The sequence below is a fragment of the Bubalus bubalis genome, chromosome X, assembly GCF_019923935.1.
Source record: "Bubalus bubalis isolate 160015118507 breed Murrah chromosome X, NDDB_SH_1, whole genome shotgun sequence".
NCBI lineage: Eukaryota > Metazoa > Chordata > Mammalia > Artiodactyla > Bovidae > Bubalus > Bubalus bubalis.
In genome coordinates this window covers 18,846,134-18,871,964 of record NC_059181.1, presented here as the reverse complement: position 1 = coordinate 18,871,964, position 25,831 = coordinate 18,846,134, and the positions used below count along the sequence as shown (strand labels likewise).

At 43.5% G+C, this 25,831-nt stretch overlaps 1 protein-coding gene across 13 annotated transcripts in view; it reads left to right on the top strand.

Annotated features, from left to right (window-relative positions):
* Positions 1–4,384: 4,384 nt before the first annotated feature.
* Positions 4,385–25,831, top strand: part of MAP7D2 (MAP7 domain containing 2) — a 100,679-nt gene continuing 79,232 nt past the window's right edge. For 3 of the 13 annotated variants that reach the window (XM_025276142.2, XM_044936946.1, XM_044936948.1), the window contains exon 1: positions 4,400–4,940. In XM_025276142.2, the coding sequence (XP_025131927.2) occupies positions 4,700–4,940 (241 nt within the window). In that variant the 5' untranslated portion in view covers positions 4,400–4,699. Of the gene's footprint in view, positions 4,941–5,026; positions 5,145–5,857; positions 5,901–25,831 lie in introns of those variants that run through there. The other 10 variants (XM_044936947.1, XM_025276140.2, XM_044936945.1 and 7 more) reach the window with 9 other exon arrangements.

Genomic DNA, 25,831 nt, shown 5'->3' with positions numbered 1-25,831 from the left:
ATATATTTGTATATTTATGTCAACACAGTATTTAAAATAATTGCTACCACCCTCATTTAATTCAGCATAAGACTAACAGATGGAATTTTCTAAATTGCCTAAAGATATTTTGCAAAATACTAACTTGCTCTATATTTCTTTAGAGAAAGTTTAGTAATGTTGATAGCTCTGGTCATATTTCATTCTTAAGTCTTAAATCAGTCTTACTGTAGATTCATGACAGGTAATTAGTACTGATTTGGAGGTTTCTTTTCCCATTGTTTGGAATTATGATTCCCATTGTCTGGAATCAGATGCAAACTATTGCAATTAGAAATAAAATATGAAATAACTTTCAGTATCGTATGAAATTGATTGTTTTTAAACTATCATGTTTCAAACTAAACTATTCATGATCATTCTTAAAATTTTGATTAAAAAAAAATTGTGATGTATGAGGGAAATCTATACATTATCTTTTTTTTTAATTTCTGTGTTTGATTTGAGTGAATCCATTTGGTCAGACTCCAGATACAGGATTTTCTGGGCAAGTGAATTTGTTGCAAACCCCTACTGAAGACATTTTCTAACATTAGGTCAGTGTCCAGAAGGATCTCAAATTCCCAGAATCCCATTCACTGGACCTTATTTTATACTGTGCAGAGACATAGGAGAAGTAGATATTTATTCTTAGGTCAACTTTCTCACTTTTAAAAAGCTAGTCTTTTATATTGCAATCCAAGCTTTATTTGGTTCACAACCTGATAATGGAAGATCAAAAAATGAAGACAAAATCTGAGTAAGGTCTCATTGCTGATTTGATCCACCAGACTGTCAGGTATAGAATTAGTTGGCTTTTTGCAAATTCGGTAACAATTTCTTTTAAAAAGCAAGTTTTACAGTGTCTCTGACATGCAGTAAAATGATTAATCTTGTTAACAAATCTTCTATACAGGGATTTGTTTCTTTAAAATGTATCTCAAGCATCTTTTAAAGTGCGAGCTACAAGTATGCTATATTCTTAAAGAAAAAAGCTTCCAAAGGAAGTATGAGACAGCTATACGACACTGTCAAGAGTGGTTATATAACCGAAGAATCCCAGCAGCACCCTGCTAACTCTTTGTGTGGCAGTCTTCTACACATCTACACATCTCTTCTACACAGTTGTCTCAGGGAAAAACTGTGATTATTGAGTTGCAAACTGAACCAGCCATCATTTTTCATGGAATACCATTTTTACTTGAACAACTAACAAACTGATTATTGAAACTTGGGTTTGTGGTCAGCATTTTCTCGATAATGAAAGAAATGACCCTGTCACTCCAAGGAAAACACAGCATTTTTTGCAGGTGATAAAATTTGAGTTTTAAGTGAAAAAGAGTTGGGGAAAATTGATAACTGCCACCATTAGCTTGACAGCTTCACAGTGAAGAGGTCAGTGGTGGTAGTAATGGATGTGACTTTAATACCATAGAATGAAATGTGTTGACATTTGGAAGATTGTAGCAGAGTCAAGCAGTATTTTCTAAATGATTGTTGCATTTTAGTGTGCTAGTATGAAAAGATCACTGATTCTGAAAGGAGGTTGTTGAATCACGCGAAGACACCGGGATTCTTGGCCCCCGGAGGAGAAGAATTCAATCCGGGGCCAGAGACGAGGCTTGATCGCTCAGAGCTTTTGTGTAATAAAGTTTTATTAAAGTATATAGGAGATAGAGAAAGCTTCTGACATAGGCATCAGAAGGGGGCAGAAAAAGTACCCGCTTGCTAGTGTTAGCAATGAAGTTATATAATCCAAAGAATGTCTGGAGGTTGTAAAGACCTCCTCAGACCTACTCCCATAATTTACATTTTAAGATAACACTGTCCTCTGGCAGGATGCTGCTACTGCTAAGTCACTTCAGTCGTGTCCGACTCTGTGTGACCCCATAGATGGCAGCCCACCAGGCTCCCCCATCCCTGGGATTCTCCAGGCAAGAACACTGGAGTGGGTTGCCATTTCCTCCAATGCGTGAAAGTGAAGTCGCTCAGTCGTGTCCCACCCTCAGCAACCCCATGGATTGCAGCCTACCAGGCTCCTCCATCCATGGGATTTTTCTAGGCAGGACTACTGGAGTGGGGTGCTGGATACATCCTTGTAAAGACCAGGTCTACTCCCATAATTTACATTTTAAGATAACAGAAGGTTTAATCCAAAGACTGTCCTTAGGCAGGATACATTATTGTTATATAATCCTAAGGAATGTGGAGAAAGAAAAAAAAGTTTGTCCTTTCTTCCTCCTTGAGAATTCCAGACCCCTCTCTCCTTGGCGACCCCTAGACTCCTTATCAACCTGCCTAGGAAATGACTCTCTCAATCCAGTGTCAGATTGTACATTGCAACTAACTTGAAGTTACCATTTGTCAAGATTGGATGTAGTATCAAGAACATACTTACCTGGAAAGCATTAAACTATTTCTCTCTTTTCCAAGGGCGTAGAGGCTAGACTTTCTTCGTGTGTTTTAACAACCTACTGTAATACATTGACTACAAAAGCAGATACGAGACTCAATTTTCAGTTAAGCTGGACAATAAAGAGATGTTATTTATGTTAAAATTTAGGTTTATTGTTGAACAAATCTAAAAATTTTCTAACAAATATCCCCCCAAGTGAACTTATTACTTCAAAGAAAACTGAGTGTTGCAATATTAACACGGGCACGTTCAGGTAAAAAGTTTTGGAAAATATGTACCAGCATCAGCAGATAATGAAGTTCTTTGGGATTCTTAATTTTAGGTGTAAAGTAGGAATTAGGTTTTACTGAAGGACCAAAATATTTTTAAGTTTTGTAGGCTCTATGATCTGTGTTACAACTAAGCAGCTCTGTGGGTGTTTCACAAAAGCAGCCTGAGATAAGATGTAAACAAATGACAGTGGCTATATTCCAGTAAAACTTTATTAAAAGTAAAAGTGAGCTACATTTGGCCCATGGGCTGTAGTTTGCCAACCCCTGATGTAAAGGGTCTCTGAGGCAAAAAAAAAAAAAGAAACAAAACCAGAACTGCTGCATTAGACTAACATACTAGGTGGTTTAACAGATTTCAAGATGTTCAAGGAATTCCCTGGTGGTCCAATGGTTAAGACTCCTTCCTTCCACTGTAAGAAGAAAAAAAAAAAAACAGCTCCAGTGCCCTAATTGTTTTAATCTTATTGAGTTAGGAACACTTTTCATTACAGCCAAGGGACCAGCCCCAGCTTGCCCACTTTCCTGCCCATTTGTGTCTAAACTCCTGGCTATCTCACCATAGTTGCACCCTACACCCAGCACCTACACCCAGCACACCTTTGGGAGTGTCAGGAAAATGTTCATCACATTTTTGTGCCAACAAAGGGACTCTTTCTAAGCTTTTCACTAAGAACCCAGCTATAAGTTACTGAGGGCTTCAACTTGTCAGGGTTTTGTGTGTGTGTGTGTGTGTGTGTTTATAATTTACACACCATAAAGTTCACCCATTTAAAATGTACAGTGTTTTTTTTGTACATTTAAGAGTCAACCATCACCATAATGTTATTGTAGAACGTTTTCATCATCATCACATACCCCCCCATTCCACCCACCCCCCAACCCGCATTCAGCTCTGTTCCTCTTTTTTAAATCATGCATTTTTCCCTGAGGGGTGTAAGTTAAAACCTGGGGGCTGGTCACCATCCAACAGAGAACGCTGCAGCAGAGATGTTCTCCTTATAGAGATTCCTCTAGTAGTGATAGTTTTTCTTAGTCGCTCAGTCGTGTCCAACTCTGCGACCCCACAAACTACTGTAGCCCGCCAGGCTCCTCTGTCCTTGGGATTCTCCAGGCTAGAATACTGGAGTGGGTTGCCATTCCCTACTCCAGAGGATCTTCCCAAGGATCGAACCTGGGTCCTCCTGCATTGCAGGCAGACACTGTTACAGGTACCTGTGTGCATTATTTGTGCTCCAGTAAGGAAGGAACCATTGAGTAGTCCTCAAGTGGAGTCAGACAGGGAGCAGGGGCACAGTTGGAAGGCAGACTACATACCCCTGCTCTTGCTTGAAGGTTCACCCAGCTGGCGTCCCGGAGTCTGCTCTGGGTGGATGCATGTCTGACTGCAGTGAGGGAGGACCTAGCTCCTGCCGCCCCTGCGCGCCTGTGCTTGGACCAGGGAGACGTCTGCACACATGGCACGGCCCCAAGTGGCACCTGCCTGAGGCCCTACTAGGACCTGTTGCCAGAGCTGCAGCTCTAAGTATGTGGTTGCCTAGTGTGTGTGAACTTAATGCGAGCCGTGTGAGGATCTGAATGCACGGTGTGTGAGAATGTGTGCGTGCTGGGTGGGCAGATGTGTGTGCACTGTGTTTGCAAGTTGAGTGAGGATGTGAGTGCATGCTGCGAGAAACTGCATTCCCTGTGTATGACACTGAGTGTATGCACTGTGTGAGGATGTGTGTTTACACTGGGATGTGTTCGCTGCCTACTGTGTGTAAGCACTGTATGGGGAACGGTGTCCATGCAGTGTGTTCTTTCGTGCTGTGAAGACCAGTGTACGCCTCGAACGTGCACGCGGTGTGTGGGAGCTCTGTGAGAACTAGTGTGCACATTGCATGTGCACGCCGTGTAGGCGTGATGCGTGAGAGTGGGTGTGCATATTGCTAAGTGCATGAGGTACGCGCCTGCTGCGTGAGGACTCGTTTGCACCTCGCGTGTGGACGCGGTACGCATGCGCAGCTTGAGAACCGGTGCGCACATCACACGTGCACGTCTTGGGGGGGACGCGCGCGGGTTCCACAGCGCGGCGGCAGGGGCAGTGCGCCTGTGCAGCCCCGGCATCCCGATGGAGCACGGTGTCGGCTACGCGGCGACAGCCGGGACGGAGGGGGCTACGAGGGCCCCTCCGCTTCCTGGGAAGATGGCCGAACCGGGCGCGGTGAGGACCTCACCGCCCAACCACCGGCCTTCAGGTAGGGGGCTCTCGGGCTGAGGCGAGCGCGTGGGCGCCTCAGGCCCCTGAGGGGGGCGGGGCGGGCCGCGCCGGGTGTGGGAGGCGGGGCACGGAGCGGGGCTAACATTCTCACCTGTGCCGGGAGTCGTCTAGGCGCGGGGTCCCAGGGCCGCGCCCCTCACGGCGCCGGTGACAGGGGGACACTCCCTCTCGGGTGACCTGAGTGAGTGGGTGCCAATGGGGGGTGGCTCGGGGCGGGTGGCAGGTGTGCTTGGTGTGAGGGGTGGAGGCAGAGGCCATGCTTGATGCCCTAGGGGCCCCGAGTGTCTGGCCCAGTCTCCTGGAGCAGCCGGCATGGGGAGCACCGGGGTTGGCCGAGCCTGTGCCGGGGGTCGCCGGGGCCTGCGCGCCCGCCCACTCTGCGTCTCGGGCGTCGAGCGCGAGCGGCAGCCCAGCTCGGTGCTTTGCGGCGTCCCCAGGGGGGCCGAACCCGCGCGTCGCCCACTGGCGGAGCGGCCAGGTGCGAGCCCCTAGCCGGGTTCCCCTGCCGCCCGCTCGTGCCCGCGGAGGCCGCGGGTACACTGCCCCGGGGTCTGGCGGGGCCGCGCGGCGGATGAGCCCCTGGCCCTCGGGGCTGCAGCTGCTGGGAGCTGAGGAGGCACGGTCCCCGTATTGGCTGCCCACAAACGAGCGAAGCGGGCAGAGATTTTGAGGACATTTGACGGAATTTCGATAAGCTAGTCTCGGGTCTTTTAACGTTCTGTAAAGTGGTTGCAGGTAGTGCGGGGGTGTAAGCAACGTGGAAACCGATTTCGTGTTTTTCCTGACAACACCTTTTTTTTTTTTTTTAAGTTAATGGGAGCTATTTTTAAGACATGTTTGTACCGCAGTACAGCATGCTTCCCACAAAAACGCACAGATCTTAAGTAGAGGATTTGGAGATTTATCACATCGTGAGGATCTGCGTATTTTATGTAAGGTATACCAAGGAAGGGAAGGAAATCAAGGGAAATGTTCTTGAATCACTTAAAACAAGATTTTCATGGGAGAAGTGGTTTTTTTTTTGGGGGGGGGGGCCTTCATTTGTATCGTTTAGAAAAGGAGGGGATGGCTTAAATCTTTACCGGTTTGCGTTTTTCATCATGCATATTTTGAAAGGCAGAATTTAACAATTATCACAGGACTGTGATATAAATACTATAAACACATACTTCTGTTTTCGTCTTTTTTGCTTGAGAAACTCGGTCGCATCTGCTAGGGAAGAACCCAAAACCTACGCAGCCATTAGAACCAGGTTGGGGGAGGGGAACCTAATAGAACAAAACATTGGGAAAGGAAGGTTGTTAAAATTCATCTTTTAATTCGGTCGAGAGTTTAAATAAGTAGGTAGTTTTGATGTTGTAGAGTCAAGGTGGAGCTGTATGGTTGGGCCTGAAATTCATCTGTGGTATTTTATTTTATTTGAAGGCACTTAATAAGAGAAAGCCCATGGACAGAGGAGCCTGGCAGGCTACAGTCCATGGGGTCACAAAGATTCAGACACGACCTCACGACTAAACAACAACCGCAAATAAGGGTACTAGTCTTATTAAGTTCTAGTTGAAAACTTTTATTGTAAAAAATAGCTTAAAGCTGTATTCCTTCATTTGACATCGGAAATACTGAAAGACATGTTCTGTGAAGGTTTAAAATATTTCAGGGACTTCCCAGGCAGTCCAGAGGTTAAGACTCCTCCCTTCCATTGCAGAGGGGAGGAGTTTGATCCCTGGTCAGGGAACTAAGATCCTGCAAGCCACCTGGTGCGGCCCCAAACAAAAGATTTTTTTAAAGATAAAATATTTAATAAACTTCCATGTACATTAGGGTTGGTGTGGAAAAATTGAAGTATTCAATTTAGGTGTCAGGTAGTACAAGGGTTTGCTCTTTTAAAGCAGGTTTTGTGAGGCTAGGTGCTTTGAAAAATAATGTCATCCTCAGAGAAGTCTTGATGATTGAGGTTTTATGATTATCCATCCTGATAGTGATTATTCTTGGCCATCCAAGGCTTTATCATTTGGGACCTGTTCCTGATGAGATTCAACCTGCATTTCTTGAGGATCAACCATTGTTCCTAAGTTTGTGCTGAGTGCTTTGAGGGCCAGAAAAAAACAAATTCCAGAGATGTTTAGGCTCTCAGACAATTTCATAGTGGGGGGATATGGGCCGGCAAGTGGTTTTCCTGGGAGCTGGTGTAGAAGGTCTCATGGGAATACCTTTCTGGTTGTTTCCTCTAGCAACAGGTTCTTCTGATATTGAAATCCTGTGCATTTTTCCCTATTATCCCCCAGTGATGCTTTCTTTCTTTCCCTTTACCTACACCCCAGGATGGAAATGACCAGAGTACTGTTCTCTTTAGTGCTTTTGTTATGTGCATGGTATAAGGAATGAGGTGCAAGCACCTGTTGCTTGAGTCTGCTTAGTACCTTTAGAAGGCAGGGAGAGGCAGCAGACTGTCACCAGAGTCTGTCAGACTGCCTTGGTGTCACACAGGTCCTCTGCTCCCCTCAGTCTGAAATGTGCCCTTCTCCACTTTTCCCATTGGCATTCACTTCCTCTAGGCCCCTCTTAGTCTGAATTAAGGAACTTCATCTTTTTTGTGCCTGTAGCACCTGCAGGAAAGCACTCTTCTTGTTCCGCCCATGTGATGACATTAACCTTCCAGCTTCTATCGGCAGATGTTCGTTGGGTGCCCACTGTGAACAGAGGCCTGACTGCCTGGGTGTGAATGCCATATCTCCTCTTCCTGCTTTCTTACCTGCAGAGACATTGTTGAGCTTCAGTTTTCTCACCTTTAAAATGGGTGTAAGAACACCGTGGTGGGGGGAAGGAATAGAAGCACTGCTTTGAAGATGAAGGAATTAGTAGCTGTAAAGCAGTGCTTGACACAGTAAATGCTCAAGCTGGTCATTCAGTGTCCCTTCTATTAGATGATCAGCTTGAGAGTAAGGCCTGGGTCCAGGTTACAGGTGCCTCTCACAGTGCCACCTGGTGCAGAGAGTGGCTGGATGGTCATCCTACTCATCCTCAAAGTTTTTGCACACAGTAGGTCTGTAGCTGATGTTCGACTCTCCACTGGGTTGAGTAAATACTCACAAGTTGGATTAAAGGAGTGTGTCGGTGGAGGAGATTGAAATAGTGGAATTACAGAACATGTTGAACTTTACAGTGCTTTCTGCAGGTAAATACTGTTTCCTAAGTTGAATTCATTTGCCCGTGGTTCCTGGCCAGGAGGAAATTGCTTTGAGGTGAGAGTCCCTTGGACATCAAGGAGATCCAACCAGTCCATACTAAAGGAAATTAGTCCTGAATATTCATTGGAAGGACTGATGTTGAAGCTGAAACTCCAATACTTTGGCCACCTGATGTGAAGAACTGACTCACTAGAAAAGACTCTGAGACTGGGAAAGATTGAAGGCAGGAGGAGAAGGGGATGACAGAGGATGAGATGGTTGGTTGGCATCACTGACTCAATGGACGAGTTTGAGTAAGCTCCGGGAGTTGGTGATGGACAGGGAAGCCTGGTGTGCTGCAGTCCATGGGGTTGCAAAGAGTTGGACACGACTGAGCGACTGAACTGAACTGTCCCTGCTCACCTCCCACCCAGATTAGGCGAATGGAAGGGTGCAAACTGGAAGTTCAGGAGAGACTCCCCTGGGGACCACAGTAGGGTGGGACCAAGTTGGAAAGGTTGAGAGTCCGGCCCCAAGAAATTCAGAGTTCTTCATCCTCTCTCAAAGTTGCATATGAAACTTTTTTTTTAATTGTCCAGCCACGCAGCTTGTGGGATCTTAGTTCCCCAGCCAGGGATTGAACGCCTCGGTAATGAAATCACAGAGCCCTAACCACTGGACCCACAGGGAATTCCCTACAACCATTCTTGACCACTCTAATACTAAAATTGTTTGAACCTAAGAGGAACGAGTTGAGCTTGTGCACGTGTTCTAACATCATGAGTCCCTTTGGCCTTGAGAAAGACATTCCCACTCCTCTTGGTCAGGAGACAGAGAGACAAAGTTGCATTTGGTCTGGGGCTTCTGTTCTGGCTTTGTTGAGTGATGGCACTGATGGACTTGGACTTGGCAAAACCTTCAGGGCAAACTCCTGAAAGCCTGTCTGACTATAAACTGTTTATTTTTTGATGTCCTGAGCCTGGTGACACAACTGGTCAAAGTCTGTCATTTCTGTCTCTAACCCTCTTTCCTCTCCAAAATTAAAGGATGTTTTCTTCTCATCCAAATGCTCCATCTTCTGAAGTGGTTCATTTTTTGAAAGAACATTTTATCTTCTTTTTGAAAAATTATTTATTTTTAATTGAAGGATAATTCCTTTACAACATTGTGTTCATTTCTCCCATATATCAACATGAATCAGCCATAGGTATACATATGTCTCCTCCCTCTGGAACCTCCCTCCCACCCCTCTAGGTTGTCACAGAGTACCAGGTTGAGCTCCCTACATCATACAGCAAATTCCTATTGGCTATCTATTTTATATATGTTAATATATATGTTTCCATGCTACTCTCTCAATTCGCCCACCCTCTCCTTCCCCCACTGTGCTACAAGTCTGTTCACTATGTCTGCATCTCCATTGCTGCCCATATAGGTTCATCAGTACCATCTTTCTAGATTCCATATATAAGTGTTAATATACAATATTTGTTTTCCTTTTTATGATGCCACTCTGTATAACAGGCTCTAGGTTCATCCACCTCATTAGAACTGATTCAAATGCATTCTTTTTTATGGCTGAGTAATATTCCATTGTGTATATGTACCACAGCTTCTTTATCCGTTCATCTGTCGATGGACATCTAGGTTGCTTCCATGTCCTGGCTATTGTAAATAGTGCTGCAGTGAACATTGGGGTACACGTGTCTCTTTCAGTTACAGTTTCCTCAGGGTGTATGCCCAGTAATAGAATTGTTGGGTCATATGGTAGTTTTGGGCTTCCCTGGTAGCTCAGCAAGAATTCATTCCAAGTTTTTTAAGGACTCTCCATACTCTTCTCCACAGTGACATTTTGCCTTCTGTATTAGCTGTACTAATTGACTTACACAACAGAAGGATTTTCAGGGCTGAATCAGGTAGATGAGAGATGGGGTTTTCTGGTGGATGCTGGTCAGTAGTCTGGTGGGCTTTGTTGGGAGGATTTAATAGGATAGAACTCATAATGTGCTCAGCATAGTAAGCACTCACAGGGCAGGTGGTATGATTTGGCAGCTGTGGTTTGGCAGCTGTGTTTCAAGAGTGGGTAACCACAAGTTGCCAGTTTTCTTATGGCGCAGATTTGAAGGTCCTAGAATGTCCTTTCTGCTGCACTTGGTGGTCAAAGCAAGTCACAGAGCCAGCCCAGATTCAAGGGGAGGGGAAATATACTCCACCTCTTGAGGTGATATGTGGTAAGCACCTACTGGAAGAGGAGGAATCTCCCTTTCTAGAGAGTCTTTACTGTAACAGGTGAGTACCTTGAAATTGAGATGTTAAGTAAGGGAATTCCTTGACTTGGTGCATTCACTGCCAGGGCCTGGGCTTGATCCCTAGTCATGGAACTAAGATCCTGCAATCCACGAGGCTCAGCAAAAAAAAAGAGGTTTAAATAAGTTGGTCAAGGTCACACATTAAGTGGCAAGCCAGGGCTCAAACTCAAATGTGTTTGACTCTAGAGTTAAGTATTTTTAATCTCCATGCCTCTGTTCTATTCCAGATAGATTATAACAAACTCCTTTTGTGCATGGGCTGTGCCTCCCACATTTTCTGTACCCTACTCAAGATGTAGCTTAGTACTGTTGATACACATTTTATGAAGATTTTGTGTGCCTTTTTTATAGTACACAGTTACTTTTCTGTATAAAGTTGATGATGACCTTCATTTCTTAGAACTACAGCAAAAATTGTATCAACAAAAATGCTTAGAGGGAGAGAAGTTTCATTTAACAGAATCTCTTGTTTGCCAGATTCCAGGATATCAATGGGTATCAGATTGCTTTGTCAAATAACTACAAATGTTTCTAAATATGTGCTCTCAATTTATATCGTTGCTGTGTGCAATAATGAACCATAAGGAGTCTGGCATCTGTCCACAGGCCACACTCTGAGTAGTTTTGCCCTGGACTAGCATTTCCCACAGAGAAGGCAGTGGCACCCCACTCCAGTACTCTTGCCTGGAAAATCCCATGGACGGAGGAGCCTGGTGGGCTGCAGTCCATGGGGTTGCTAAGAGTTGGACACGACTGAGTGACTACACTTTCACTTTTCACTTTCATGCATTGGAGAAGGAAATGGCAACCCACTCCAGTGTTCTTGCCTGGAGAATCCCAGGGACAGGGGAGCCTGGTGGGCTGCCGTCTCTGGGGTCGCACAGAGTCGGACACGACTGAAGTGACTTAGCAGCAGCAGCAGCATTTCCCAAAGGGTGTGATACACAAGATGATTTAGATTACATGTGGACAAACTTATCTTCTCAGTTTTAGATTAATAGTCCTGTGGATTCTTTCCTTGTGTTGTAAAAGTACAACTAATACATCAAACTAATTTCATGAATATTTTCAGCATCAAGTAAAATATGAAAAAATATTCAATTTAAAGAACAATTTAAAGAAAACTACTGAGTATAGGTTGGTGCTAGCTAATACAAATAGAATGCTAGCTTTAACTAACTTAGTATATCCAAAATATTGTCATTTCAACATGTAATCAATATAAAGAATTATTAATGAAATATCTCACATTTTGTCCTTTGCACCAAGTGTTCCAAAACCAGTGGAAGACTTGACACTTCCAGCTCATCTCTACGTGGACTAGTCAACAGTTCAGGTGCTCAGTAGTCACTGTGGCTAGTGGCTCACATATTGGACATGGTGATCTAAAACATTTCCCTCATGGCAGAAAGTTCTGTTGGTCACATAGGGCACCATGGCATTGAGTGTCGCATGAAGAACAGGATGTATGCTGCAGTATTCTGCCTATCGTAGCTCTCTTGTGTGGAAATGAAAAGATGCTTTGATAAAATGTCCTCCCCTGCAATAAGGCAAAACCTGCCTGGACCCTCAGGCTCCCAAGGGGAGAGGCTGCTTTTGCTTTCCCCAGTGTGGGCAGGTGCCAAAGTCCTGATACGGATTATTGTCTTGGATTATTCACAACGTGTGGAAAGGGAGTAGGCTTGGCTTCCTGGTAAATTTTGGGGTTGTCATCATGGAAAAGCATGGTATAATATTGATGGAACAGTGGGAGGAGAGTGGTATTAGCATGCACACTACACATTCAGTGTCAGGTCCAGTGGGGAGCCCCCTCTTCAGGGTGGGCTCTGTGAGGCAAGGTCTGGCCGTTCCCCCAAGGCTAACATTGTGCCTTCCTAGCTCCTGTTCACAGAAGCCACTCTCTGATTATGATCACCAAGTTCTTGTTGACTGACAGGACACACCCCCTAACTGTGGAGACCACGTAATTGAACAGTTTCAGGGAATGCAGGGGCCGAGCCACCTCCTGTATCCCAGGTTTGATGATGTGATGAAGCTGGCACTAGCTCTAGGGGAACATACTGGGCAGGGCCAGGTAACCCACACTCGCTTTCAGGGCCTGCAGGACAAGTCCCTGCCCAGACCAAGTTGTCCCCATCTTGAGCAATTGATCTGTCTTTGCCTTTGGTACCGAGTTAACTGTTGGTTTAGCAGGTCAGCCAGTGTGCAACACCAACTTCTATGGTAGATCTATTAAATGCATTTTCTTATCCCTGCCCTTGTTTTTTTCTCTTTCTCTCCCACTTTTCATTTGCATTTTTGCTATATTTTGTATAAGCAGAAGGAAGGAGAGAGGAGGACATAAAGGAATACCTGAAATTAATAAATACAGAGCAGGAAATGCCCCTATAGCTTGAATTTTTCACCAGACACCAAAAGTCCTTTATTAAGTAGTACTATGTGTCTTTGTTTCGAAACAACACTTTAATACATACCCATAACTGGAAATAACCATCTGAATCATAAACTGCGTGAAACAGGATTCTCCTGCTGTGCTTATTTTTAAAAACACCTCCCACTACACACACACACACACACACACACACACACACACAAGATTGTGCTATATTCTCTTCCCTTAGCACCTAGGCCTGTGCTTTCAGTATTCCACTGACTAGAGAGGCAAATGTCCTTGTGCAGGGGGGCAGTGTCCCTTCTTATGAGAGTTTGCACTTCTCTACCTTGTTAACTGTGTGTTCGGTTCTCTTGAGCACCAGTCAGGGGTGACAGTTTGTTGTGAAATATTATAACAGCCTTCAGTGGAAGCTTTCTTTGCATGTGGGTAATTTTTGCTCATGTAGATATCTGTTATGAACAAAACTTTGTTCATTTTCTTTAGTTAGGTAACCAATATTATTGAAGTAGATTTAGTTATATCCTCAGACAAAAAGCCCTCCTTAAAATATTTCTGATTCTAATTGCAGTTTTCTTACTGCGAAACATGTTCCTGCTCTTTTTTCCCCCCTCCTCAGTTCAGTTCAGTTCAGTCGCTCAGTCATGTCCGACTCTTTGTGACCCCATGAATTGCAGCACGCCAGGCCTCCCTGTCTGTCACCAACTCCTGGAGTTCACTCAAACTCATGTCCATCGAGTTGGTGATGCCATCCAGCCATCTCATCCTCTGTCGTCCCCTTCTCCTCCTGCCCCCAATCCCTCCCAGCATCAGAGTCTTTTCCAATGAGTCAACTCTTCGCATGAGGTGGCCAAAGTACTGGAGTTTCAGCTTTAGCATCATTCCTTCCAAAGAACACCCAGGACTGATCTCCTTTATGATGGACTGGTTGGATCTCCTTGCAGTCCAAGGGACTCTCAAGAGTCTTCTCCAACACCACAGTTCAAAAGCATCAATTCTTCAGCACTCAGCTTTCTTCACAGTCCAACTCTCACATCCATACATGACCACTGGAAAAACCATGGCCTTGACTAGACGGACCTTTGTTGGCAAAGTAATGTCTCTGCTTTTCAATATGCTATCTAGGTTGGTCATAACTTTTCTTCCAAGGAGTAAACATCTTTTAATTTCATGGCTGCAGTCACCATCTGCAGTGATTTTGGAGCCCCCCCAAAATAAAGTCTGACACTGTTTCCACTGTTTCCCCATCTATTTGCCAGGTGGGAAGTGATGGGACCAGATGCCATGATCTTCGTTTTCTGAATGTTGAGCTCTAAGCCAACTTTTTCACTCTCCTCTTTCACTTTCATCAAGAGGCTTTTGAGTTCCTCTTCACTTTCTGCCATAAGGGTGGTGTCATCTTCATATGTGAGGTTATTGATATTTCTCCTGGCAGTCTTGATTCCAGCTTGTGCTTCATCCAGCCCAGCATTTCTCATGATGTACTCTGCATATAAGTTAAATAAGCAGGGTGATGTGCTCCTTTTCCTATTTGGAACCAGTCTGTTGTTCCATGTCCAGTTCTAACTGTTGCTTCCTGACCTGCATATAGGTTCTCAAGAGGCAGTTTCCACTTCACTTGATTTTGTTTTTGGCAGTCATGAATTATTTCTAAAGAATAATTGCTTCTTATTAATGGTCCATAAATTTCTGCATATGGAGGAGGGCATGGCAACCCACTCCAGTTTTCTTGCCCGGAGAATCCCATGGACAGAGGAGCCTGGCGGGCTATAGTCCATGCAGTCACAGAGAGTCGGATGGACACGATTGAGCTACTAACCGCAATTTCTGTGTATCCTTAATCTTCTGGGGTGAGAGTAACTCTTTTTACCACAAAACAGTCAAGGGAGTGAAATGAACTGTTTCACTCTACCCTAATCAGCTTCTATTTCTTTTTTTCCCCCCAGCTTCCATTTTTGTTACTTGTCTTTTACTTTCTCTCAGTTTTGGTTGAGAGACCCAAGAAGACCCAGTGCCTTTCTACTAAAGAGTGTTGAATGTCCTGTGTGGTACATAATTTTACTTTTATTAGCTAAAAATGAAAAGGATTCTTGCCCCCTTTTTAAAGGTGTATAAAGATGCCCTGTAGTGGTGCATAAAGATTTCAGAGTTAGTATCTCTTATGATCAGGTCAATTCAAGCACGAGATACTATACACAGTGCTGTCCAGTAGAACTTTCTGTTCTCCAGGTGTTCCAAATGGTAGCCACTTGCTACATGTGGCTATTGAGCAGTGAGTAACTGACTTTTTGTTTGTATCTGATTTAAAATAATGTTAATAGCCATATGTGGTAACAGCTCCTGAATTGGACTCTGCAGTTAACTAGATGTTTACTGACCTTGTCAGGTTAGATCAGAAATGAGGAGTGTGTTTTGGGCTCAAACAAATTCCTTCAAACCCATCTATTCTTTTTTTTCTTTAATTTAATTTTTATTTTATTTTATTTTTATTTTATTTTGGAGTATGGTTAATTTAGTTTCAGGTGTACAGTAAAGTGATTCAGTTATACCTATACATATATCCATTCTTTTTCAGATTCTTTTCCCATATAGATTATTGCAGAATAGTGAATAGAGTTCCATGTGCTATACAGTAGGTCCTTGCTGATTATCTATTTTATATATAGTAGTATGTGTATGTTAATGCCAAACTCCTAATTTGTCCCATCTCTTACTGGTTTCTTCTCTACAAGCTCTGGTATTTAGTACTTGTTATTCAGGTCCTCTCAGATGTGCACAGGCCACCAAGACCAGAACTGGCATTTAAGCTCTTGTGGTTCACATCTTGTCTGCAGTGCCATGATAGATCTACCAGACAAGACTTATTTCTGGCTCCTGGGGGCCCTGGGATGCCCTCTTTGTCCCTGCTTCAGTTTTGGTTACACAGCTTGGTTGGAGGAGAAGCCAGATTGACTTCTAAGGCATCATCAGATCATGAGATGAAATATTGAGCTTTGCAGAATATGGATGGGCTGTGGGGAGAACTTTTCCATGAGGATGTTGGCAGGGACTGAGATCACAGGAGAAGCCCATAGTGGAAGGTGAGGGTGGTGAGGGGAGCCATGAGGAAGGAATCAGTTCTCCCTTCTCTAGGACGTGCTCACTAAAGTAGGCGAGCCTCAGCTCTCTTGTCCAGCTTGCTCCTCACAACTGTGGTGTCATGTGCTGGCCTGGGAGAAGAACTTGGTTACTTGTGAGTGCACTGGTACTTTAGGTCATCTGACTAATGCTTTCCAACTCTGACATGCTGTGGTCCTCCACTGCCAGCCCAGAAGGCTGGGGAAAAGGTAGTCTGGTCTTGCCCACTCTGATTAGCGGGATCACCAGCCATGTGAGCTTATTAACCAGCAGACTTACCAGACTTCCCTTCTCCTCCCATTACAACCAAGGCAGGGGGTTCTGTGTCCATCTCTCATGACCCCATCCCTACTGCCAATGCCTAGGTCAGACCCTGTCATTTAGGGCACAGCCATTATCACAGGAACCTCAGGGGTCTCTGTCCACGTCACCCTCCTGCCGTGGATCCATCGTGTTGCACTTTTGTGTGACCTTCTGTGACATCAGCCTAGCCTAAGCACAGTCTAAACTTCTGCTGGGGTTTCCCAGGTTGGTTGGTGGCTTCCCAGGTTGGTTGTGTTCGAACAGGGCTCCTGCTTACCCCTCCAGCATCCTTCTCTGGTCAGTGATCACCCCCAGCTGGTTGTCTCCAGCACTCTCTGCACCCACGTGTGCCTCACTGCCCATGCTCGGCTCACATCTCACCTCATCCCTGAAGCCTTTCCCGACCACACACACTTTGGGTGGGTTTTTCTTTTCTCTTCCATTTCCGTTATGGTGTTGATAACACTAATTCAGGTAAATAAGATCACGTGGAAATAAACTTGGGGTTGGCATTTGGAAAGTAAAGTGCACAGATCTTAAGCACACAGTCTGATGAATGTTTACATGTACATCCATGTAACCAACACCCAGATCAAGAAACTAAATATTTCAAGTACCCGGATGGCTCCCCTGGGCCTCCTCCTAGACAGAACTCCCTAAAGGTGGCCATTGTTCTCACCTCTTTTCACTATAGGTTAGTTTTACTTGTTTTTGAGGTTTATAGAAATAGATTTTTATAGTATGTACATTAATATTACAGCAAAATATACATCACATAAAATTTATCATTTTAGCCATTTTTAATGTACAGTTAAGTAGCAGCAAGTACATTCACATTATTATACAACCATCACCACCATCCATCTCCAGAACTTCTTAATCAAGTATTTAGTTTTTTTATGTGCTTGTTTTTTTCCTTTCAGAATTATGTCTATAAGAGTCACCCATGATGTTGCAGATATCAGTGGTTCATTTCTTTTTATTTTTGGGTAGTACTAGATTATCTGACTATACATACTACAGTTTGTTTTATCCATTCTCTTGCTGATAGACAGTTATTTCCAGTTTTCTATTGTGAATAAAACTGCTATGAGCATGCTTGCACATATCTCTTGGTGCCCATACACATACATTTCTGTTGTGTGTATTACTAGGAGTTGAATTACTGGGTCAGAAGGTAAGCATATGTTCAGCTTTTGCTGATAGTGCCAAACTGTTTTCCAAACAGTTGGTCGTAGTTCCCTATTGCTGTTATAACCGGTTACCACAAATTTAGTGGCTTATAGCAATGTGAATTTATTATCTTATAATTCTGGACATCAGAAGTGCTAAAGTCAAGGTGTCAGCAAAGTCTTTCTGGAGGCTCTAGGGGGAGAATCCATTTCCTTGCCCTCTCCAGCTGCTGGAGGCTGCCCGCACCCCTCGGGTTGTGCCCCTTCCTCCATCGCCAGGGCTAGTAGCATAGCATCTTCCAGTCTCCTTTTCTCTCCAATTTCTGCTACCATTGTGATGTGTCCTCTCTCTCACTCTAGCTTTCCTACCTCCCTTGTGATTACATGGGGCCCAGCTGGAAAATCCTGCATAGTCTCCCCATCTCAAGATCCTTACCTTAATCACATCTGCAGAGGCTTTTTTGTCACAGAAGGTGACATTTTCATGGGTCCAGGGCTTGGAACGTGGGCTTCTCTAGGGGGCTCTTATTCTGCCTGCCATTTGTATCCCCACCAGGAGGGCATGAGAGCCCCAGTTCTTGTCCATCTTTGTCAGTGCCTGCTCGTGCTGGTCTTTTTCATTGCAGTCATTTGGAGCAGACGTTGGGGCACAGACACAGCTGCCTCCCCCAGGCAGTGTGTCCTCCTTTGCTCTGATACAGATTTATTGAGCTGATCATTATTACATTATAAATATGTGTTTACATGCCTCTGTCTTGGCCAAACTGTACACTTTTTCATGAGACAAATCTCAGAGTAGCCAGTACAATAAGTGCTCCTTGGAGAGTAAGAAATTACTAAGGGCAGTTTTCAGCAGAGAACTGAGCAAAGCTAAAGGTGTAGATGAGAGCCTATGCTTACAATCCCATCTCTGTCTCAAGGTGGGTTTTCTCCCAAACAAAAATAGGACCAGAGCAGAGAGCCTTGTTTCTAACTTCTGCACACTCTTCTCTCCCAAGGTAGTTACTCTATAAGTGAGCAGTGCCCTAGAAGGGGATATGGGCCTCAACTCCTGAGGGCCTTGGTTGGAAATGACTTCAGCGTGTATGTAAATGAGAGAGGGCCATACAGTCCCACAGGCCGCCTTATGGGGAGGGTGAACTTGGACCTTGCACAGAGACTTGGGTTTTCCTTCTCCTTGGGCTTGGCTCGTGTAGCAGCACGCTGCAGCTTCTTGCCTGTGGGAGGAAGACCTTTCAAGGTAAGCCGGGCATCCTTGACCCCAGGGAATGTCGCCTGTGTAGACTGAAACCTGCCGTGGAAGCTTCAGGCTGGGATTGCTGAGGATGGCGGAGGCAGAGTGAAAGTGATTTTGCGATGCCCCTGGACATGGCAGGATGGGCGCAGCAGTCCTGGGGCTGGTGAGCCTGATCTGGAAGGTGGGACAAGTGTGAGACAAAGGCAGACAGGGTTGTGGCTCCTTCGGGAGCATCTGGACATGAGGGGCCACTTCCTATGCTTGTTCGTGATGCTCTCCTTGGCCGGGCATGCACCTGGCTCCAGGAAGGTGCTCAGGTTTCAAGGCCTCAGGCTTCTGTTTCCAGGCGCTGGGGTGTTTGCAGCAGGCCTGGCTGCCGTGACTTTGACCATCGGGTGTGGCGTGTGCATGAGGAGCTTGCCAGCCACATGGCAGAGGACTTTCCCGGCCCTTGTGGAAAAACCTGTGTCACTGACTGAGCCTTGGCTGGTCAGCACTCAGATCCTGAGGGAGTCGGTCTTCTGAGAAAACTACTGTCTCAGGGTAGACGCTCCTGGGACAGGCTGAGTAGGGCTGGTGCTGGGGACCCCCTGGCCTTCAATTGCTCTGCCTGCTGTATTCAAATTGCAGAGAAACTCAGGTGCCTGCATTCCTGCTGAGCCCTGTCCCTCTAGGACTTAAACCCTGCTCCCTCTTTATTCCTTGTCATCTTGGACCAAGGAGGTTAAGAGCCTGATCGCTTGGAGTCCCCTCCTCAGAATCCAGGTCTGGGCACCTGCAGAGACAACACCTTGAGAACATTATGATAAGTGAAATAAGCCAGTTACAGAAAGACAAATACTGCATGTTTCCACCTCATGAGGGTACCCAGAAGAGTCAAATTCATAGCATCAAAGAATGTAATAGTGGTTGCCAGGGGCTGAGGGGAAATGGAGAGTTACTCATCAGTGGGTATAAAGTTTCAGTTAAATAAAATTAATAAGTTCTAGAGATTTGCTGTTCAACCGTATTGTACACATTGAACTTTTTTAAGAGTGTAAGTATCATGTTAAGTATTCCTACCACAATAAAATTTTTAAAAAATTTTGATGAGTTTATCACTTACCTTCTTCTGATCAGGTACTAGTGTGGCCACTAACTTACTGTGGGGCTGTGGGTTAGTTTCATGGTCTCTTCCAGACACAACTTCTTATGAATATAGTAGCAAATTCCTCACAGAGTTGACAGGAGGATTATATGAGGTAATGAATGCAAAGTGCTTAGTGTGGTGTCTTGCATGTAGCTCTGCTCCTTGAGGTCATGGGTATCATTGTCATCATCTGTGCATTGAGTACAACATGTCTATGAACATAAAAATTATATGTTTGTATATAATATATGTTGTATATTATGCAACGTATATATATTGTGTATTATATATACACAACATATATACATTGTATACAACATGTATATATACGTTGTATACAGCATATATAGTGTATATATAAATTGTATATATACGTTGTATTTATTTTATATATTATATAAAATATAAAATTATATATAAATATATATAGTATATATAATATATATTTATATATATTTATTATTATATATATACACACAATGTATTTTGTGTGTGTGTGTGTATATATATATATGTTATATATAATATAAGTATATTGATAATGATAAATACTGGTATTGCCTTTCAAGGACCTAGTGACCTACTGAGCTGTACTTTCTCTAATTTACTTATAATCCAAGTTTAGCACTGAAAACTAGTAGAACACTTTCTAACACCATACACAAAAATAAACTCAAAATGGATTAAGGATCTAAACGTAAGACCAGAAACTATAAAACTCTTAGAGGAGAACATAGGCAAAACACTCTCTGACATAAATCACAGCAGGATCCTCCATGACCCATCTCCCAGAATATTGGAAATAAAAGCAAAAATAAACAAATTGGACCTAATTAAAATTAAAAGCTTCTGCACAACAAAGGAAACTATGAGCAAGGTGAAAAGACAGCCTTCAGAATGGGAGAAAATAATAGCAAAGGAAGCAACTGACAAAGAACTAATCTCAAAAATACACAAGCAACTCTTGCAGCTCAATTCCAGAAAAATAAACGACCCAATCAAAAAATGGGCCAAAGAACTAAATAGACATTTCTCCAAAGAAGACATACAGATGGCTAACAAACACATGAAAAGATGCTCAACATCACTCATTATCAGAGAAATGCAAATCAAAACCACAATGAGGTACCATTTCACACCAGTCAGAATGGCTGCGATCCAAAAGTCTACAAGCAATAAATGCTGGAGAGGGTGTGGAGAAAAGGGAACCCTCTTACACTGTTGGTGGGAATGCAAACTAGTACAGCCACTATGGAGAACAGTGTGGAGATTCCTTAAAAAACTGGAAATAGAACTGCCTTATCACCTGGCAATCCCATTGCTGGGCATACACACCGAGGAAACCAGAATTGAAAGAGACACGTGTACCCCAATGTTCATCGCAGCACTGTTTATAATAGCCAGGACATGGAAGCAACCTAGATGTCCATCAGCAGATGAATGGATAAGAAAGCAGTGGTACATATACACAATGGAGTATTACTCAGCCATTAAAAAGAATACATTTGAATCAGTTCTAATGAGGTGGATGAAACTGGAGCCTATTATACAGAGTGAAGTAAGCCAGAAAGAAAAACACCAATACAGTATACTAACGCATATATATGGAATTTAGAAAGATGGTAATGATAACCCTGTATGTAAGACAGCAAAAGAGACACAGATGTATAGAATAGTCTTTTGGACTCTGTGGGAGAGGGAGAGGGTGGGATGATTTGGAGGAATATCATGGAAACATGTATATCATATAAGAAATGAATCACCAGCCCAGGTTCGATGCAGGATACAGGATGCTTGGGGCTGGTGCACTGGCATGACCCAGAGGGATGGTATGGGAAGGGAGGTGGGAGAGGGGTTCAAGATGGGGAACACGTGTACACCCGTGGCGGATTCATGTTGATGTGTGGCAGAACCAATACAATATTGTAAAGCAATTAGCCTCCAATTAAAATAAATAAATTTAAATTAAAAAAAAGAAAGTATAAAACTGGACCGTGAAGCTATAAATGAGCAAACAATTACAGCTAGAGGACTGGAGACAATCTCTGTGTGCATGGGAATGACTACCACCGTCACTTGCACTTAGGTGCCCATGACCAGCAGGACAGCACTGCCAGGCACTCAGCAAATAGTCCCTGGGGGCCCCTCTTAGCTGTGCTGTCCAGCTTCTGCACAGGAATGTTACTGCTGTTTCTGCCACTCAGAGCTTAATTTACACACTGAAATTCTTAAAGTATACAGTTGTGTATTCAGGAGCCAATACAGCTAATGGCATTCCTTTTCCCCTTCCTGTATGTCAGACTCTCATCCTTGGTCCTATTTTTCATTGTTCTTGCTGAGTTCTCTCTGCCCACTTTGTGCAGTTAGCATCTTTCCAAAGAGGACATGGGAGAAGAGAGGGACACTCTTATTTTTTGCCATGTACCCCTCTTTGACACCCATTGCTAGATGCTTCACTCCACAAATTGGCCCAGAGCTCAGTAGAAGGTCACCTGACTTTCTGGAACTATGGAAACTGCATTTGGCTTTTGGCAAGACAGGAGAGTTGGGTGGTGTGCTGTATGTTTTTAAGTTTGGGATTTTAGACTCTGTGCTGACCAATTATGGTAGCCAGTTGCTATGTGTGAATATGTAAATTAGTTACAATTCAGTAAAATAAACAATTCAACTCCCCAGTTGCACTAGCGGCTAGTAGCTCCAGTATTGGACAGCACAGATACTGAACGTTCCTGTCACTGCAGAAAACTCCATAAGACAATGCTGGTCATGAGGGATCTTACGGTTGCAGGCTGTTTAAATAGAATGGAAAACAGAGATATTTATCTGTGCTGTTCTGTTTTTGATTCTTCTTCCAAATGACAAGGTTAAATGTATAAGCATTAAATCTTAACTACCTAATGGGTTGAAACCTGACTAATGCAATTAAAATGTTTCAGCCTCAAATTTGTAATATAAAAATGGTGTTTGCTCTCTGAAGTCCTTTTTGTAGTGCCTTATAACCTTGAAGCAGATATCAAGTATGAATTCTTAGATGTGAAGGCCCTGGTTTTTTAATTGGTTTTTATTGTAGTAAAATATACATAACATAAACTTTGGCATTTTAACCATTTTAAGTGTACAATTCAGTGACATTAAATGCATTCACAGTATTGTGTAACCATCACCATTATCTATTTCTAGAACTTTTCATCATCTCAGGCAGAAACTCTGTATCATTAAGTAACTCCCCATTATCCCCTCCCCCATGTCCCTGGTAACTAATATTCTACTTTCTGTCTCGGTACTTTTGCCTATTCTAGATACCTCCTCATATAAGTAGAATCATACAATATTTATCCCTTAGTGATTGGCTTATTTCACTTAGCATGATGTCCCCAAGGTTCATCCATTGTTGTATCGTGTATCTGAATTTCATTCTTTTTAAGAGCTGAATAATATTCTGCTATATGTATAAACCACATTCTGTTTATCTATTCATCTGTCAATGGATACTTGGGTTGCTACCACCTTTTGACTGCTGTGAATAATAGTGCTGTGAAATGGGTGTGCAGGTATCTTTCTGAGACCCTGCTTTTATTTATTTATTTTAATATTTTTTTTTATTTGGCTGTTCCAGGTCTTAGTTGTGGCACGTAGGATCTTCTGTCTTTGTTGCAGCATGTAAACTCTTAGTTGTGGCATATGAGATCTAGTTTCCCAACTAGGGATCGAACCTGGGCCCCCTGTATTGGGAGCACAGAGTCTTAGCCACTGGATCACCATGGAAGAAGTCCTGAGACCCTGCTTTTCATTCTTTGGGGTATATACCCAGAAGTGAAATTGCTGGGTCCTGTGGTAATTCTGTGTTTGTCTCTAATTTTTTAAACAGTTTAAAAATTATTTTGAGGTATTGTCCATATAACATAAATCTCAACCCTGTGAAGTGTATACAGTTCAGTGGTTTTTAATATATTCACAAGGTTGTGCAATCATCTGCACTAGTCACTGATTTTTGTGACCTCTGAGGAACTAGAGTGGGAGAGAAAATCTTGAAGGTGGCTTGGGTGTAAGGAAGGGCGCTTTCAGGATTAGTATGAAACTTTTAAAAAGAAGTATCTTTGCACCAGATCCTTAAAATGCCACCCAGGCTTTAGGAGGAATACTCTGCCCACTGTAGGGCTTTAGGACCAAAAATCAGAAAGGCTCCCCTGCCACCTGACATATTTTCAGCTACTTATGAGGCCTTGTTTTATGGAACAGGATATTGAACAACCTCACAAATGGGTCACCCTCCTTAAGAATACTCTGAAAGCCTGCTTCTGTAGGATCAGGCCGGCTTTTATGTGGCTTTTTGCTGCTTTGTAGCACCTCCTATGTTTGTTTTGTCAGATGGCCTTGCCTGGCTTGGAACTGGTTCTCTTCCTTCTCTGGTTCTGATCCCATATTCTGCAACTACTTTGTTTTCAAACATGAAACAGATTGTTTACCAAAAAATGCCTTATATATTTAATTTTTAGATTTTAGATTGTTCTGCTTTGAAGCAAACAATAAAACTCATCCACTTTTGTTATAACCTACCATTCATACATACCAGGGTGCTCTGATTTTCACTGGTTCTGCTTATGTACTTGTGGTTTGTAACATTTGTTACTTTAGAGATGGTTTTGTTATGATTTTCTGATAGTTGGCCTGCTTTGTTGCTTTCTTTCTTTTTTGGTATACCATACAGTTTTTCCCAGGCTTCCCTGGTGGCTCAGAAGGTAAAGAAACCTCCTGCAATGCAGGAGACCCAGGTTCAATCCTTGAGTCAGGAAGATCCCCTGGAGAAGGGAATGGCTACCCACTCCAGTATTTTTGCTTGGAGAACTCCATGGACAGAGGAGCCTGGCAGGCTACAATCCATGGGGTCGCAGGGTTGGACACAACTAAGTAACTAATGTACATACACACACAGAGTTTTCCCTTCAAAGTGTACAATTCATTGGCTTTTTAGCACATTCACAGAATTGTGCAATGTACAACCAACACCACCATCAATTCTAAGGTATTTTTATCACCTGCAAAAGAAATCCCATACCTATTGCCAGTCACTCCCTGTTTCCTCCCATCTCCCAGTCCTAGGCAACTCAGCCACTGATGTACTCTGTCTCTACAGATTTGGTGCCAGCTTTCTTAGATCCTTGTCTACCAGTGATTTTTCCCCCGAAATTATAGTATTAGCCACCCACTCTGCTTTCTTTCCCTGTTGCTTTCTTGTCATCTCCCTTCCTCCTCCCTCCCTCTTCTTACATTAGCAGGTTAGCTGTAAATCCTCCTTAAATAGCTCTCAAAGTAAATGAGTTGATAGATGGGGCACAACCACAGGAATTCATCTGACAGATGGATAGACAGCCATTGTTGCACCCTGGGACGCCCTTCTAAGTTACCTGCCTTCATTCTGTCACTGTGAGGCTGAATTTCTTTATTTTCCCCAGTTTTATTGAGAATTAATTGATATACATCACTTCATGATGGTTTGATGTACATATATGATGAAATGATTATTGTTGTTCAGTCTCTCAGTCGTGTCCAACTCTTTGCAACCTCATGGACTGCAGCACATCAGGCTTCCCTGTCCTTCACCATCTCCCATAGCTTGCTCAAATTCATGTCCATTGAGTCGGTGATGCCATCCAACCATCTCATCCTCTGTCGTCCCCCTCTTCCTGCCTTCAATCTTTCCCAGCATCAGGATCTTTTCTAATGAGTCAGTTCTGTGCATCAGGTAGCCAAAGTATTGGAGCTTCAGCTTCAGCATCAGTCCTTCCAATGAATATTCAGGGTTGATTTCCTTTAGGATTGACTGGTTGGATCTCCTTGCAGTCCAAGGGAATCTCAAGAGTCTTCTCCAACACCACAGTTCAAAAGCATCAATTCTTCGGTGCTCAGCTTTCTTTATAGTCCAGTTCTCATGTCCATACGTGACTACTGGGAAAACTACAGACAGATCTTTGACTAGACGGATCTTTGTTGCCAAAGTAATGTTTCTCCTTTTTAATACGTTGTCAGGTTTGTCATAGCTTT